General features: G+C 40.0%; 1 protein-coding gene across 2 annotated transcripts in view; it reads right to left on the minus strand.

Annotated features, from left to right (window-relative positions):
- prrx1b (paired related homeobox 1b) overlaps positions 1-17610 on the minus strand; it is a 32576-nt gene extending 14966 nt beyond the window's left edge. Inside the window, exons 1-5 of one of the 2 annotated variants that reach the window (XM_059983615.1) lie at positions 17475-17610; positions 16251-17216; positions 12247-12422; positions 8328-8503; positions 2609-2685 (exon numbers count right to left, since the gene is read on the minus strand). In XM_059983615.1, the coding sequence (XP_059839598.1) occupies positions 2682-2685; positions 8328-8503; positions 12247-12422; positions 16251-16500 (606 nt within the window). In that variant the 5' untranslated portion in view covers positions 16501-17216; positions 17475-17610 and the 3' untranslated portion in view covers positions 2609-2681. Of the gene's footprint in view, positions 1-2608; positions 2686-8327; positions 8504-12246; positions 12423-16250; positions 17217-17474 lie in introns of those variants that run through there. The other variant, XM_059983614.1, reaches the window with a different exon arrangement.
- Positions 17611-18940: the final 1330 nt, after the last annotated feature.

Consider the following 18940-nt stretch of genomic DNA (forward strand, 5'->3'; position numbering starts at 1 on the left):
GTTACCAGCCATCTCAATGATCTAAATTTGAAACTCCAGGGCAAGAACAAATTGTTTCCTAGCTTAGTAAATGATATCAATGCATTCAAGATGAAGTTAACACTGTTCACCTCTCAGTTAGAAGATGAGGATTTGAGCCAGTTTCCGCACTTAAAAGAGCAGAATGAATGTGCTTAAGAAAATGGCAATTTTAGAAAATATATTGAAAAGATCAGGTTATTGCAAGAGTCATTTGAAAGTTATTTTCGTGATTTTGCTGAAGAAGACTGCATACTTACATTTATAAACCTATTTTCACTTAGTGAACAAAAAATCAATAAGATGCCAAGTAACATACAAATGGAATCTATTGACTTTAAAACAAATTCATTATTGAACATGAAATTTGATGAGCTTCCCTTAGTCCCAAGCACTTCTGACATGATTAATTTCTGGCGATCATTACCCTGTGAACATTTTCCTGAACTAAGAAAATTTGTCCAGTTATATTTGTCATTTTGGAATGACATACAGATGTGAACAAGCATTTTCAGCCATGAAATTGATTAAAAACGAAACAAGGTTGCGACTGACTGATTCTAATTTGAAGAATTCTCTGCTGCTCTCAGTAACTAATTTAACTCCAAACACAAAAAACTTGGCGAAATCAAAACAGACTCAAAAATCTCACTAAGGTAAGTAATATTTATCTTGTTTTTATATTAAATCAATATATCATGTAAAAATGCTAAATTTGTCTATATTAACATATTTTCACAAGAATTGAATGGGGGTACAAGAATTGTATGGCGCATCTGAACTCGTGCGTGAAAAAATTGACGCATGGAATGTAAAAGGTTGGCCACCCCTGCACTAAACCATTCTCCAGCCAGTTTCAATGCTGCAGAGCTAGATGTGTAGGAAAGAGATCTGTGGATCTTATCAGGTTGTCCACCAAAATAAAGATATAAGAGAATACAAGATAAAGTGAAAAGTTAGATTCTAAGTGCCAAAGTGATAGAAAGCAGTATCTGTTGCCAACTTAAAAATAGGGATATTTGTAGAAGATACCAAATTAGGTTTATAGTTGATACTGAAAAAACAAAGCTGTATACTGCAGGACAATATTAACAGACTAATATAAAGAAGAGGGCAGAGCTTAGTTAAGATGGCACTAAACACCGACTACTTTGCTTGCACCTTTGGAAACAGTTCTATTTCCATCTTTAATATCTCTGTTTTTCCCTTTCAGGGTTCCTTTGAAGACCCTGACCTGGAGTTACGTGCTGACTACGGTTCTTTGCGGAAATGGGACCTGCTCTCGGGGTTTCACGAATTACCGTTATTTGGTCGCCAAGGGCTCGGCCTAAGAGCACCGCTCACCTTCATAGGACTGAGATTTCATGGCTCTGGTGGGGGGGAGGGGCGGGGGCTGAGGAGGGGTATCGGAAGTTGGCGTCCGGGCAGGAGATCGGTGTGTCGTGAGCTGTGTGCCCAGAGACCCGAGATCTTTGGGCACAGAGCTTGGAAAAAGCGATGCCACAGACTTTTAACATCATAAACCAGTGAGCTGCTTGTTCCATCTCCCCTCTGGTTGTGAAATGGAGACACCCCTTTCTCCTTAATAGGGAGAGAGAGAGAGCCTGTGTTATGTTGAGTACGGTGAACAAGAAGTCTTTGGGGTAACTGCAAGTCTGGGTCTTTGTTATTGCTTTGCTCACGCTTGAGTGCTTGGCGGTGGGTACCGAAGCTTTATTCGCCAGTGGGGGGAGGAGGATTGTTGCTTGCTGCCCCTTACCCGCGGGACGGAGGGGAGCTGGGGGGGTTACATTGGGGTTCTAACATTTAACTGTCATTAATTCTTTAGAGGCACTCCTCTGTTATGGTGGATGGTTGCAAAGAAAAAGCATTTCTGGATGTATATTATATACATTTCTCTGACATTAAATGTACTTTTGAACCTTGGTCTACAAAGATATCAACCACAATGAAAAAAATCATTGAGTAATATTAGTAACATTTGTGCCAGGAATGATTTCTTTTGTTACTTTTTGAAAAGTGGGAGCAAACATTCAGAAGTATGAACAAGTTCAGCTCTGTAATATTTTAACCACTTTGTATCCAATATTTAAGCAACTCAGATGGATTTTACAATATGTACAACAGATGAATAAGCTATCAGCTTCCAGTATGGTTGCAAGTTAAATTAACTTTCTCACACACTACCCCGACCCAGCTGCTTATTCACCAAGCTGTCTGCTTTAATCTATATTGTTTCAGTGTTAAACAAAAATCTGTAATTGATTTACTTGTTTGTTTATCTTTTTATTATTATTTTATTCTTTTTTTTCTCTCTCTGCTAGATTATGTTTTGCATTGAACTGTTGCTGCTAAGTTAACAAATTTCATGTCACATGCCGGTGATAATAAACCTGATTCTGATTCTGCTTTAACTCCATTGTATTTTCAACATAGCATTTTGCATAAAAAGTTGGTAAATATCCATTTCAAAAACTAAATGCTGAATTATCACAAATATAAATAACAAAGAAAACTGTTTATTAATTTCCATAGATGCTGCCTGACCTGCTGAGCTCCTCCAGCATTTCATGTGTGTTGTTCTAAATAACAAGTTGAAAGTACATTATCAAAGTAAGTTGAGATTAGTTGATATATGCAACTTGAGATTCATCTTCTTGCAGTCAGCTACAAAACAAAGAGACACAATAGAACCATTTAAAAAAAACACATAACAAAGACGGTCAAACGCCCACAGTGTGAAAATAAAAGAACAAATCACGCAAACAACAAAAAGTAAACAAGTAACACACAGAACATGGACTGCAGAGTCCCTGAAAGTAAGTCCACAGCCTGCTTACGGAGCCTGCTTAGCGCTGCAGCCTATCAGCAGCCTGATTGCTGCAGGCCACAGCCACGGAGCCAGTTCAATGCTGAGGCAAGTGAAGCCCCGTCTGGGATTCTGATGACTGCAGGCCACAGCCACAGAGTCAGATCAGCACTAAGTAAACCTCCCGGAGTAGTGATTAGAACACAGTTTGGTCTTCGCCCTCAACCTTGCCACTTTGACCTTTGTAATCCGGCTCTGCACTGAAATCAGCCAAACCTGGGTTCATTTTTCACACTCGAGCCCGGGCACCGCTGCTTTAATCCGGTCTCAAGTTGCCCCAGCAATGGCCAAATGTTGGTTCATTTTTCACACTCGAGCTCAGGCACCGCTGCTTCAATCTGGCTCCAAGTCTGCCCCAGCAATGGCCAAACATCAGTTCATTTTTCATACTTGAGCTCAGGCACCGCTGCTTTAATCCAGCTCCAAGTTTGTTTCAGTAATGGCAACACATCAGTTCATTTTTCACTCTTGAGCCTGGGCACCACTGCTTTAATCCGGCTCCAAGTCTGCTCCAGCGATGGCCACACATTGATTCCATTCTTGCTCTTAGGCCGGGGTCACGTCACTTCAATCCAGCCCACGTCCACTCCAGCAGTGGCTACCGTGGCCATACCTGCATTCTCGAGATTCCATTTTGCTGAATCCTTCAAGATACCACAAAAATGGCAGGTCGTACAGGTGGTTCAAAAGCACAACGGCAAAAGAGAAATTACAGGCTGTGGATTGCAGTGATTGCAGTCCAGAAAAAGTGCAGTTAATATAATAATGGTTGTTTTGTTTCCTAGCCTGTAAAGCATCGCTTATCTCGCTAGTGCCGTCTTATTTATTCAAGAAATTCAGTAGATGCTGGAAATCCGAAGCAACACACATAAAAATTCAGCATCCAAGTCAATAAACAAACAGTCAATGTTACAGGCCGAGACCCGTCTTCGGGACTGGAAATGAAGGGTGAGGATGCTGGATTAAAAAGGAACAGGGAAGGGAAGGAGAATTACTAAAAGGTGAAGCCAGATGGGTGGGAAAGTTAAAGAGCTGAAGATCAAGAGATCTGATAGGACAGGAGAGTTGATATTTGGAGAAAGGGAAGAAGGAGGGGCACCGGAGGAGGCGAAAAGCTTGTGAGAAGAGGTAAAAGGCCAGAGTGGGGAATAGAAGAGTGGAGAAGAAATCGATATTCATGCCAATTGGTTGGAGTCTACCTATGCAGAATATAAGGTGTTGCTCCTCCACCCCAAAGATACCCCATCGTGACACAAGAGGAGGCCATGAAACACAGGTCAGAACAGGAATGGGAATTGGAATTAAAATGTTGGGCCATTGGGATGATCTGCTTTTGGTGGATGGAGTGGAGCTACTTGATGAGGAGGTCCCCCATTTTATGATGGGCCTCACCAATGTAAACGAGGTCACTTGTGGGCCACCAGATACAACAGGTGACCCCAGCAGCTTCACAGTGAAAGTGTTACCTCTTCTGGAAGGACTGTTTGGGGCCCTGAACGGAGGTGACGGTGGAGGCGAATGGGCAGGTGTAGCACTTGGCCGCTTGCAGGAATAAGTGCCAGGAGGCAGATTAGTGGGGAGTGATGAATAGACAAGGAATCATGGAGGAAGTGATCCCTGCAGAGGGTAGGGAGAAGTAATAATGTGTCTGGTGGTAGGATCCCTTTGAAGATGATGGACATTGCGGAGAATGATGTGTTGGATGCAGAATCGCATGGAGTGGTCAGTAAGATAGGGTGAGAGCAGATGTCTGGGAAATGGAGGAGATGTGGGTGAGGGCAGCATCAATGGAGCAGGAAGGGAAACCCCATTCTTTGAAGAAGGAGGATATCTCTGAGGCTGTAGAAAGGAAAGCCTCATCCTGAAAATAGATGTGGTGGAGTCAAAGGAACTGAGAAAAGGGAATAGCATTTATACAAGGAATTATGCTGCTTATCTAATTTGCTGTTTTTTTAGCAGAGACAATCTTTTAATAGTCCTGTATACAGCCCTCTATTCTGATGAAATCACTATAGTTTCATGATATCTTGTAAACTAAATCATTGGTCTTATGCCTCCAATTAGGACAACTTTAAAATATAAAACAAAACAAGACAAGGGGTATGAGAGACTGCATTTCTTAGTAATAATATCTGCAATTAACTCACATTTCCCCTTTAAAAGAATTACTTCATTTAGTCTTAAATCATGAAACTGACAGCAATGTAAATTCACTCAATAAAATGTATTTAAACTATCATAATATTAAACATATCAGGTAAATTTTATCCACCGAATATAATCATGCCATTATACAATACTTCTGTTGCTTTTTATTTACAACTACCCAAGTTGAAATCCATAACTGTGATTGTCACAAGAAACGCAGAATGGTATAATCTCTTTCCTGAATTCATTAATTAACCTGAGCAAACAAATTTAACAAGTCACAGCTGGTTCCTGACAAGTATGAGATGAACCATCAAAAAGTTAACCACCAAATTATAGGTTCCTATTAAAACAAAAAAAATCTCAAAATCTGGGTGTATAATTAATAGCTAGTAGCTATCATTTTGAATGCCATCTCTTGAATGTATTTAATGCATTGCAAAATTTCTCAATCTAATTATAAATATGACATTCAATCCAGTTTGTGTATGGTGTAGTAATCGGAAGTTATGGAAAAGAGCAATTAAACCTCAGAAGATTAAAGAGAATTACAGAGGTATGAGAGAGTTGCTGGGGAAAATTGATTGTAAGGGGACATTAGCAAGAATGGCAGAAGGACAGCAATGGCTGGAGTTTCTGGGAGTGATTCGGAAGGTGCAGAATAAATACATCCCAAAGAAGAAGTATTGTATAGGGAGAATGAGGTAAATGTAACTGACAAGGGAAGTCAAAGACAGCATAAAAGTAAAAGAAAGAGCATATAATATAGCAAAAATTAGTGGAAAGCTGGAGGATTGAGAAGCTTTTAAAAATCAACAGAAGGCAACTAAGAAAGCAATAAGGGGAGAAAAGATGAAGGTAATCTAGTCAATAACATAAAAGAGGATACTAAAAGATCTTTCAGAAAAGAGTAAAACAGAGGTAAGTATGGACATAGGAGTGCTGGAAAATGATGCTGGAGAGAAATGGTGTACAAACTTTTTGTGCCAGTTTTCACTGTGGAAGACAGCAGTGAGTGTCAGAAGGCACAATTGAGTGCAGTTCATATTACTAAGGAGAAGGTGCTTGAGAAGCTCTAGGGTCTGAAGGTAGATAAAATCACTGTACCACTTGGACTACATGTCAGGGTTTTGAAAAGAGTAGCTGAAGAGATTGTAGAGACACTAGTAGTGAACTTTAAAAGAATCACTAGATTTTGGAATGGTTCCAGAAAACTGCAAATGTTACTCCACTTTTTCCCTCCACCATCATATTTCTGAGCAGATGATGAACCAACCCATGAACACTACCTTTGCTCTCTTTCTGCACTGTTTATTTAATTAATTTTAAATATATATTTCTTATTGTAATTTGTAGTATTGTAATACGTTGCACTGTAGTGCTGTTTGCAAAACAACAAATTTCACAACAAATATCAGTGATATTAAACATGATTCTCATTCATCTTTTTAAGAAGTGAGGGAGGCAAAAAACAGGAAATTATAGCCCAGTTAGTCACACTTCAGTGGTTGGTAAGATGTTAGATTACATTATTAAGGAAGTGGCTTCAGGATTCTTGGAGGTGCATGATAAGATCAGGTGATCAGCATGGTTTCCTTAATGGGAAATTTTGCCTGACAAATCTATTGGAATTCTTTGAGGAAGTAACAGAAAAAGTCAGCAGATGTTGTTTACTTGGTTTTTCAAAAGACCTTTCACAAGGTGTCACACCTAAGGCTGTTAAACATGATAAGAGCCCATGATATTACAGGAAAGCTTTGATAGAATACTGGCTGACTGGCAAGAGGAAAGAATGGGAATAAAAGGGCCTTTTCTGGTTGGCTGCCAGTAGCTAATGGTATTCTGCTGAGATTGGTATTGGGTCCTCTATATTTCACATTATCTATTAATAATCTGGATGAGAGAGTCTGCAGAAGGTCTTGGACAAATTAGGAAGATGGACAATGCAAAGGCAGATGGAATATATAGTATATATATATATATAAAGTATATTCAGGTACTTTGGCAGAATGAATAAAGGGATAGACTATTTTCTAAATGGGGAAAAAATTCAGAAATCAGAAGACTTTCAGAAAGCAGACGGACTTTCAATATTTTCCTTATCTCTTTTTAATTCATCTTAATCAACATGTATATACAGAGCAGACTATTTTAATTTCAAGAACTGTAAAATGATATTCTGGAGATGAGTTAAAGCCAGAGAGTTGAATTTGAGATTCCATTCATAAACTGATAATTGATACAAAATATTTTAGAACTTTATATACAATACGTAGTCTATTGTACAGTTCTGAATAGGAACCAAGTCCATGTATAACTCAGTTCCTTGTTACCACAGCAATGTCTGCTGCCAAAGTGATGGCTTTTGTTTTCCTGCCATGGGGATATTGATTTCTTGCATGCCAAGAAATATGCCTACCGACATGATTATTGTTTTGGGTCCTGATTATCTGAAGCAAAGAATACGGGCTATGTACTGACAACTTTCAGAAGAAAAGCAGCAAGTAGCACAGGTGCACTTTTTGTAGGCCATTTAGGGTCATTACTGAGAACAAGAGAGTTTCCCATTTGGGTCTACACTGAATTTAATTCGAACTTTCTGTCAAATATTCTCTAGGATGTGAAAATGGTCAGAAATATTTCTCAGTCTGGATTTACAGAGCACAACAAATTCCCTGCAGTAATGAGAATGAGCACACACTGCAGTGACAATCACCAGTTCCTGGCATGTAGGTGTTTATCTAATTTTGTAATTCTATTGAATTGCCTCATCATTGTGATTTTACAAATTGTTGTTATAAAAATAGGCAGATCACGCATTTTAATTTCTACAACACCTTCCATTTTATAAAGATATTGAATAAGCTTGGTAGCTGAAATACAGTCACCTTGACAAATCTAATAGTATATTATTCTGTAAACACCTGTTTCCATATATTATTGCATTTAGGTAGCTTACATATTGCATTTGTACTATCAATTAACCATAAGACAATACTAAATGTTCTTTGGGTTCTGGACATCAAATTTCAGCTGCGCTTATAATGAAATTGTTGATCAAATTCATATTGCTCACAGTGCAGAGTTAACACCAGGCTGCATGATCTGGAATTGGGGATACAACATAAAATTTAATTAATTTATTGACAAATTTATGCAGAGTGCCATATTGGGGGTGGGAGGTTAATTCTGAACTTCGGAGGCTACGTTCACGAGAGACTGGCGGTACTATATCATGGCAATTTCCAGGCAATGTGGTTATGACATATATATATTACCAATAAGAGATTACCCATATGGAGATGTTGTTCCCCAGGACAGGTAATCCTGGGCTCTGGGTGCAGGGCGGGGTGCCATGGGTTGCTCCACTGCCTCTCCACTGAATGATTTGAGAATGGATGCATTTTTACTGGCCAGCAAAGCTCTCTCATTTCGGCGGAATTTTGCTCTTCTGTTTTGAAACCAAACCTGAAAGGAGAGAATAAAACAATAAATCCTGTGCACTTAAACATCGTTTCCCATTCCAGCTCTGCCTTAAAACTTGTTGGCTCATTTTCTTGCCAGGCTAAAGATACATCATTCATGAAATTCTGTAATAAGGCATGAACCGAGTAAAAGGTTTTAGGGATTCATTTTAATAATCGTCATGTGATGGGGAGAAAAAGACTTTGAAGATGCAGTCTCTGAGGAGGCATTTCAGGGCACAACATTAAATTGTACCTTGTAATTTTATTTTGATTTGGAACAATGGTACTGGAATGGTTCATTGCGCAAGGAAATGAGCAGGGAGATTGCTGAATCATCTTCAAAAATTCCAAATTCCAGGAGCATTGTGTACGAAGCATCATTGAGGATCTGGATCACCTGTCCCACAATCTCTTTGACCCACTACCATCAAGAAGGAGGTATAGAAACATAAGGACTAAGACTGCCAGACTGGGTTAACAGCTTCTTCCTCAGGCTGTAAGACCCTGCCACCACCGAGGTCTTGTCACTAGGACAGTGAGCTGTTTACCCGTGCTGCACACTTCACATGCATTTTTAATTATATTTTATTATTTGTGACAATATTTTGCTGAATGTGTGGTATGTGATATATGTAGTGTGGGTGCACCATGGTTCAGAGGATCGTTGTTTCAATTGGTTGTATATATGAACAGTCAGATGACAATAAACTTGAACCTGATCTTGTCTAGGTGGAATGAGTCCGCTATTTATGCATTTTCCAAACCAGCAAACTGATGTCAGGGCTCCAATACATTCTGAGTGCAAATGTTCCATTGAATCTGGTTTCTCAAGTCAATATATTCAAATTTAAACTCATATTTTAAGGTCATCTGATAGTTCAACTATTGCAGTATTTTCTATGTTTATTATTTTGAAGCTTATGATGTAAAAGAGTTGAGGATGCATACATCAAAACTTGTTCCAGTGAAGGTCCATTCAGGCTGGCACCTGAAAGTGCTGTAATTTACAGCTCTCGGCATTCATGGGGACTGAAAGTCAGCTATATAAAGCTTGAGAAACAATCTCCCTCAGGTCTCAAAGGAATATAATTGTAACAGTACTGCAATTTTCAATATAAATTGCAATTCTAATCAAGAGCATGAGCATTTTGCTTTACTGGCAATAAGACGTATTGCAATATTACATTTATGGGCAGTACCATTAGTACCGTACAGCAAAGAACAGGCCGTTGTACTGTAAAGAATAAAAAAAATGCTCAATACTGACATAACTCTCTTCCCTGCAAAGTGGAATACAGAGGATAGTCATCGTTATATCCAGTTAAAACAAAATGACACTACACTGTCTTGCTTATGGGGGTGAATCCACATAGCACATTTCCATTTTAATTGTGGTATTTTTTCTTTTCAGAATAAAAAAAACCCCTTGTAAATGGGAATCTAATCAGTCTAAATCATTCTGCTGGGGGTTTATTTTTCAAATATATTTTGGCAATAGTTTGGAGGCAAACTTAGGAAGAATTACAGATTCAGAGAAGTCCATTTAGAAATTGGCAAAGTTGGCAGTCCATTCTAAGTGTCTTTCCTGACCTTTCTAAAAAAAAAAGCCCACAACTCTATCTCTTAACTGTTCAACCGATTGATTTTGCCTGTCTGTGACAGGAATAAACAAAATTAGGGGAAGAACTAAATCACAGAATAACATTCATTGGTATGGCTTGGATGCAGAGGCTATCATGTGAAAAGGCTCAGTCTGGACTGGAAACCTGACCTATATCTGATCTGTACCATGTTAGTGGTGGTGGACAGTGGGACATGAGGTATTATAATTTTCCTGCTGAGCCTGAAAATAGAGGGATATGGAACGTAGGTACAATGCCAGGGAACATAACTTCTTCTCTGGTCTGTGTGACAGAGCACCAGTACTCCCTGACTTCCACCCAGACCATCTGATCTGGCATGTTCTCCAGAATGCCAGGAAGCAAATCCTGGTGGCACACTGCAGGGATTGTGGATACTGTACCATAACAAACAATGCAGTGTAGGTAATTTGAAATGATCACTTGCTCTAGTCCAATGAAAACTCCCAATGAGCATGGCACATTGGATCTGCATTGGAGGGTGGGAAGACTGGATAATATTTCACCAGTACGAAGTTTTTAACCCACTTTATGCACACTTGATCCAGAGGTATGTGATAGGTAGATTTGTTGGTCAGTCGGTAGGTACCCATTGCATCAGGTCCCTTGCCATTTTCTTATATTTGGATCAGTTGCAGCGTGGGAATTCCTGCAAGATCGTAGTACATGGCAGATTTCCTTGGACTGGAGCAAGTGGTCACACCAACCTACATATATTGCTTTATTTGCCAGGCAAACTGTATTCTGTTTTGCCACACTATAAATATTCAACAATTTGTGATGTACTTCATACGTACTCTGGTGTGTTACACCGACTCTGCTCAGGAAGAAAAATTCATTTAAAATTTATCTAGAAAACAATTCTGCTGATCAGGTTTCGTTTATGAACTTGCAGCAGTATAGTTCTGCCGAAGGGTTGCGACCAAAACGTCGACTGTACTTTTTTTCCATAGATGCTGCCTGGCCTGCTGAGTTCCTCCAGCATTTCGTGTGTGTTGCTTGAATTTTCGGCATCTGCAGATTTTCTCTTCTTCACAGTTTAAAGTGCATATTTTACAATGGACGTAACAGCACTGTCTATATCTGGTGTGTCGCTGTCTTTCACTTTTTAACTAATGTTGTTTATCCACGGTACATATTGTGTGGCACGGTACGCTTTGTCAACTACTTTATCATGAAACTATATCCGACTGTAAAATAATTTATTTTAAGAACGGACAACTGATACCATTTATGCTGCACGCAAGTAAATTCACATGAAATATTTAAACGTTCGGTATATAAGTTGAAAAGGAGCTTTAAATGTAAAACCAAGGCACAATTATTTCGACTGTAATGTTTGACACACTAGATCTCCAGCACAGAGGAATATAATGTTTGAACGAAACAAAACTGGCCAACATTGTGCTGTCTGTTTGACTGGCATATTCGTTCTTGTTCTTTCCTGCCTTTGAGATTCGTTGTTGCCATTCTTACAGTTTGCTCCGGGCACTGTGTTTACTTTTGAAATGAAAACAGTACCTGATAGCCAGGTCACTAAGTGGCCATTTCCAGTCACTCTAATTTAGAATCCCACTTCATATATGCTATCAATCTTCGGAACATAAAGACTCGCCGCAACAACAGCCACTAATTATGGACATCGTTTAACATTTGATACGTTAAAATCGCCAGAAGATGTACCGAACATTGGAATCCGATCGAGATTGTGCAATGTTGGAAAATTAGAGAGTAAACAAGGTATAAATCACGCACATTTCTGGGTATTATGCTCATAAAGTGATAAATGTTATACTCACTGCACATGAAATAATGAAGTATTAAGTCAGTGCCGAATCCGACCAGTCTGTGGCAATATCGCTTTATTGTGAGCTTTACTTCACTGTGAGCAAATAATTTGGAGCTAGGTTGATTTAGTATTCAGCCACTCTTTAGTAGAGGGCAAAAAAAAACCGCACTGGTGATAATGTGGGTAGCAGCAACACTGCGTTAATAACTTCCTTCCTCTCTATAGCTTTCTCTAATTCTTTTTTTTAATTTACTAAAAGAGTAGAGTGCACCGAAAAGTCAATTGTTCTAAATATAAAACGGAATAAAAAACTACCTGGACCCTGGCTTCAGTGAGGTTGACTCGTCTGGCCAGATCCTCGCGTACAAATGCGTCGGGGTAGTGCGTCCTCTCAAAAACCCTCTCCAGAGCCTGCAGTTGGCTGCTGTTGAATGTGGTCCTGTTCCTCCGCTGCTTCCGCTTCTTCTTCTGCTCTGTGTTTATTTTATCACCTACACTCCATAAAAACAATTACACGCACCGTTTAATCAGTTAGCACTTGCAGAATTAAAGAGAGAGAAAAAAAATCTCTACTTGGAGTACAAGGGACTTTAAGAACATGTACCGCAGCAATTGTTCAGCCCGTCTTTCCATTTCACTACTGAGTTTACCCGTCAGCAACTTGCCCGCGAAGATCGATCGTTATCATTGTATTAATGTTACTCTAATTCTTAAATTGAGGAGAATCCATAATCTACGAAAATAAAATCGTTTCTGCATCCATACTTGGCATAGTCTGCTCAGGGGTAAATTTCCAGTCGGAACGGCCTGCTGATCCTAGCTACTTACGTTAACCATAGGTGTCTGTGAGTTTTACGTCCCTGGTATTTGATATGACTTTATCAGATGAATCTATCCCGTTGCTTTTCGAGTCCCTTCGCAATGGTATTTGTTTATGAATCAAATTTATGAATCATAAATTTAGCAGTGTCTGTGTGTTCCATATTCTTCCAACATTATTTCTGCCCCGAATGCCCAGAACTGCATCCTCCACTTAGAGAAATCTCCGTTTCTTTTATCTGTAATTCCCGTTTCCAAAAACCTGGCCTATGCTTTGATTGATGAGAGGATTAGCGTTCTGAGCGTCAATATCGTACAGGTTTCGCTAGCTGCAACTGAAATTGAAACCACGAGAGGGAACTTCTTAGCACAGGGAAATTACGTGAGGATAGAGAAATTTTAAGTGAATGTTTTCTTTTGTCCGCCAAAGGGCTATTTTTTACTGACTAAAACTATAATGAAATGACCATCCTCCTCATACTAAAAAGTATATTTCGCGTAGGTGTATCTCGGCAATTCCAGTTTTTTGCTTCCATGGCCTGACATTATATCTTGATGAACAATATTTTTATATGATGATTGTGAATTACATATTGTAAGAAGTAACTCTAAGTCATAATACACCGCACTAAGAATTAACCACCGGTTCATGGTGAATATGTGGGAATATATGCAAAATAGTGGGGGAAATGCATGGTTAGGAAGGCAGCACAATTTTATTACAGTGGATGCTGTGCATGCTGTTTTATAAATAAAGCCACTTGCCTGAACCGGTTAAAGTGTTTGGTATAATTATTGTCCCTGATTCGCACATTAATCGAAGACACAGCTGTATAATGTCTTAAGTACCAGCGGGCTGGACGGAATTTTTAGACAATTGATTTCTGTTGCGGTATAGGCTTTGCATTCCACCCTTCCTCCAGCTTGGAACCTACATTCCAGTACTGTTATATAAGGGTACGTTAATTGGTTTGCAATCTTGCGCAAGGCATTATGTATTTTGCGATTTCCTTGGCGGCTGCATAGAACGACAGTTAATGGATGGATTGATTCAGTTCGAAAATACCTCAGAGCAAGACTTCAGCAAATTATAATCACCGAGTAAATCCACTGGAGACCTCTGTTAAAAACATCTTATTGTCAAATATTAAATAATCATTTACAGCTGCAACCAATGATTAAAACTGCGAATCAGATTAATAAATAACAACTTTATTAATAGAAACATATTATAATCACCTTGTTTCTGGAACACTTGCCTTTCATTCTACCGGAGAAAATGAACTGCTGAAAGATTATGCAACAGCTTTTCAGTTCTGAGACATTATTGTGTTACGATCTCAACTGCTGAGAATCCTTAATATGTTCACTGTGCAGGTAAAACTCCAGTTCTTTATTAGTTCAAGGAGGAAGCAAACTATGTTCCAAAACTTCTAGAAACGTTGATTTAATTGTATAAATCTCTGCTCTATTTCTGTTTACTTTCTGACTATAGCGCCGAGTCGGTTCCTGCCTGACTGGCGTCAATGCCGCAAGTGTTTAAATGTATGAAGTGTGTAAAACTGTATTGCTCATCCCCTGGGTTTATGTGAAACCACCCGAAATCTCTCCTCATGGTGTCTAAAGTGACACTGGTTGTTGACCTATCTTCCAGTAACCTGCTACTTTTGTTAAAAGGTGTTGACTACCATCACTCTCTTGGAGGCCAGCGGTTAATACAGTCCATTTAATCTTAAATTCTTTATTGGGAAGGATGGATCTCCATTTCAAAGCATGCGTTATCTTGATAGCACGAAATTCTTTTCCTCTCTTTCAATATTCTTTTTGACTTAATAGCTGGCATTAAGAAACTCGTTTCAGCGACAGAATGTTCTCAACCAGCAACGTGTTTCATAATTGGATTGTTAAAACGTAGTGGGAGAACCATAAACTATAAAACGTTAGCGATCGTTTCCCGGGGCCTTCTCAGAATGTCAGGCTGTGTTGCTTGGGGCAGATTCTCAGACCAGGGGATCAAGGCAGATCTCCGGTCAGGGGCACATTGCCGGCGCCGATCCACATCTGCTGTGCTGTCAGAGAAATGTAAAGGGGTGGGGGCTGATGAATTTAGGCCAGGCCAGTTCAATAAGCCGTATCTAATAGTCAGTAGGGGTCTCTGGAGGCAAGGAGAGAGAAAGACAGAGAGAGAATGAGAGAGGGGGACATTCTGAACGCTATACATCAATCAGCCAGCAACAGACTCACTCTGATCCAAGGACAGGCGGAAAACTTCTAACAATTTTTATCTTAACTGCTCAAGGATGAAAGAAGCTAAGAATTTACACGCTTTCCCCTTATCTTTTATTAGCCAACTGGTGCCAGACCTGGAAGAGAATGGAATTGAACTTTTTTTAAGGGGGCCAGTAATTTTTCTGATATAAAACGGAGTGTCCCCAATCAAATCATGTGCGAACTAATACCGTTTTATTCACGCGGGCCTCTGTCTACATAACATATATATAGAGAGATATATATAAATAATTTCCATGGCTGAGCACACTTCCCTTCATATTCAAAGCTTACAGGAAATATAAAAGATTCAAGTTTTACTGGAGATTGAAATTATTTGACTCCAAAAGTGATAAAAATCAGAGTTATTTTGTGCACGGGGAGCGAGTGAGTTTTGGCCAGAGTATTGCCGTGGATAATTAGAAGTAAATGTTTCCTTAACTTTACATGCTAGGCATGATTCATTGAAAACAAAGTTGTCGTCTTTTATCGTTGATGCATGACCAATCAATTTATCAAACTAATCAGATTAGCTGTCATTACCAGTGTTGTTGTCTGTGGGGACACTTAAAGCACTTTTGTCAAATTCAATACGTCCACTTGTAATGGCTACACATGTTCTCAGACAATGAGCGATCAAAAGCAACATGGTTCTGCTAATGGGGGTGACGCTCTGCTAAATAGCTGAACGGCGTATTCTTCTTCGTACAATTAACTATGAACTTAACAACGCTTCCCTTTATGCCAACTGAATTGTATTTAGTGTTATTATCCATATAGACATCTGAACCTAACAATTCTAAGATACAATCACCATGCATCTTCTACGTCTCCATACAATGTCTCTTCAATAATCTCAGTGGAGACTTTACTGCATGAAGGTACCGGCACTCCCGACACAGACTGTTAATTGTTAGTTTTAAAAATCGTTTTTAATGTGTTTGCACTAGGGACGTATTCAAAATGGAAAGCGAGTATGTAGAAGTAATGCTGCATCATCAACTTTAAAGAGTTCTGTTTTTCTTACCCCCCCCCCCAAACATTTACCTCCATCTGCTTCATAAAAGGCGCCTCGGGACTGTGCCAAGCGACATCTCCACGCTTCCGTAATAACAAACGGCTCCACGACATTTACACGTACGTGTTAATGCGATGATCACTCTTTGAGCCACAGTGATAATCCTGTTAGTAAACCCTTGTCCCCCATTTTTTTTGTTTTTTTTCACACTTACTTTCTTGTTGGGGAGTGTCACTGCCGCTGGTCACCACCGGAGACTCGAGCAGTTTCCTGCCCGCCTCACTGACACCCTCGTCGGCCTGCTGAAGATTCATCTCCCCCACTTCTTCCAGATCCAGCAGGTGACTCACCGTGAAATTCTTTTTAGACTGTAAATTGTCCATACTGGCTGTGATAGTGTTCTCCAAGCGAGTGGGTACAGAAGACGCTTGCCTGTCCATAACGTGGGGATAACTCGAGGTCATGGTTTAGGTACTAATTCTTTTAAAAACAAAATTTGTATATACAAATTCTATCAATCTTCTGCACCTCGGCACCTCTCGTCTCCAGTTCAGGCTAATACTCAGAGTAGGTCTCCACACACTTGAACCCCACGCCGGAAAATCAAAACGTTAAAAAAGTAAAAAAATGAACAAACTTTCCTTACAGTTGATAACTTCTCCGGCGCCCAAGCAACAGCAGTACATAGTAAGGAACTTGAAGAAAAGTTGTCCTTCCTTCTTGACTCACATAGGTGACATCAGTTTAGAAAGAATGATGTTTTGCAGATGTACGAATGAGGTTTCTCAACTTACTCTAGTATAAGAGAGAGAGAGACACACACAGGAGGGTAAAATAGTTTTTGGTTGGAAGATTCTAGGCGGGGGAACTCTGAAGTGTGCAATACTTCTGCTTGTTGAAAAAAGGCCTTTCTGGCACTTCAAAAGCCAGCAGAGTGCCGTCCAGGGATTGTTTTGCGCCGAATAAATTAAAATTGGCGACCCCAGGGAGACGAGATTCTGCTAGTACAGGCCTGTAATTACGTGGCAAAGCCCCTGTGTTCTGTGCCTCTGACGTTCTACAGACCCCTCTCCATCACAGCACTCCCACCACTTTGATTAGAGCGGGCAAATGAAACCTTTGCTCTCTTGTAATCTGGCCTCGGATCCCTTTGTAATTCATTAGAAGATGTAATTATCATCTGAAAAACATATAAAAAAGAGAGAAATTGACAGCCAGGAAAATACTTCAAAGAGTCAACTTGTTTATGTATCCCGTCAACTCGCCCAGACTTGTTTTGCATTGCGGTTAAAGAACTAATTTGCATGTTTTATACCACTCGTTGGGCACCTTCCCCTCCCCCTTCCCTTCAAAAAAGAATCCGCTTTTCCTTTGCATTCGGCCATAAATAGTTCCTTGCTTCAGGCAAAAGAAAATACTGCAAGGGCCATGTACTCACCTACACAAGCAGCGCCAAGAAAATTCTGTAGCAAAACTAATCCGATGGCGCTAAATTATACTTTAAATCTAGATGTAGATACAGAAACCGTGCCCGTTGCGTGCGCGAGGCTGCTGCGCCTCCCCGTAGTGGCGGGGGCGCTCCGAGTCCGTGCGACGCACAGCCAGTGCTCGAGTCTGTGTGGAACTGGCCCTGGGAGCATTTAGCTTTTGTTTCACTTGTGCAGCAGCGATCAGAAGGGGGAGGGAAAAACCCCAAACTTTTCACAGATAGGCATTTTCTGAACTTTTTGTTGAGTTGGCGATCCTCGCTGCGCTTTTAAATGCGTTATTGGGATGTGGGGGCACATAAAGGTTCAGTTCCTTTTTCGATTTTATTAAATGTCTGCACATATATGCGATAGTAGTGGAGAAGTGGTCATCTCAACCCCCCCCCCCCCCACACACACACACACACCACACAATCCAAATATCCTGCTCTCATTTCGCAGATTGCGTGAGGTTTCAGAAAAAGGACTCAACAGGACTGAAGGGGAGCCCATGTGTGGAAATGGCAGGAGTCTGGGCTCCTAGCTGCAATAGACGTCCCATTACTTGCAGCGGCCTGATATGGGAAAAGAACACTTGATGCCATCAAAGAGAACCATATTGAAACCAGATGTGAGCCTCTCGGTTCTTTCCATGCATTTAATTAAGGCAACTGAGACGGAGTAGACGTTTTTTTTTCATCATTAGTTTCCCTCCAGACCATTTTCCTAGATTTGGGCGGCCAGTTCGGTGCCAGTGCAATATGTCTGTCTTTTTCATCTACAAATATCATTGAATTGAGACTTCTGTCAACATCTGTTTGGAGAAAACGCACCCCTCCCCCTTCTTTCCCTCCTCTCCCCATTATTTGTTAAAGTCGGACTGATAGACGCGGAAGGAAACGTCAAATGAACTCGCCAGGAAGTTTATTAACCTGATATTGTACGGTTTCTAATTGCTTCTCCAACCGACGTGCGTGTTTATTTTTCAAATCGCGTTATAACCTTTATTTTGAAGAAATTTACCAGATGTCAAAACGCCTTATTACTCGATCTTAGGCGTGGGTGCATCGGTGGTACCACAGAAATCACCCCTTCCCTCCCGAAAACACGCACTTCGCATTGATGAAATGAACAGATTTAAAGTCAGTGACACTATTTTAATTCAAAGTTAATATAGCATTTTACACACTCGGTGTGTAATAATTACCTTTCCTACTAATAATCTAAGTGTAATTCGGCACTTCTGAGAATGGATTTGATTAATCATTGGCGGGATCTATTAGGATACGGTCTGATATGCTCCGCCTAACCAGATTCATGTCAAATTTGCATCGGCAGACTTTCCCACTACACTGAACACAGGTATCTCTGACTTTTACTTTAAACGCTGATAAAGCGACCATGAGAATGCACATGATACTAACCTGTATAAACAATC

This window comes from Hypanus sabinus, chromosome 11, assembly GCF_030144855.1.
Source record: "Hypanus sabinus isolate sHypSab1 chromosome 11, sHypSab1.hap1, whole genome shotgun sequence".
Classification (NCBI taxonomy): domain Eukaryota; kingdom Metazoa; phylum Chordata; class Chondrichthyes; order Myliobatiformes; family Dasyatidae; genus Hypanus; species Hypanus sabinus.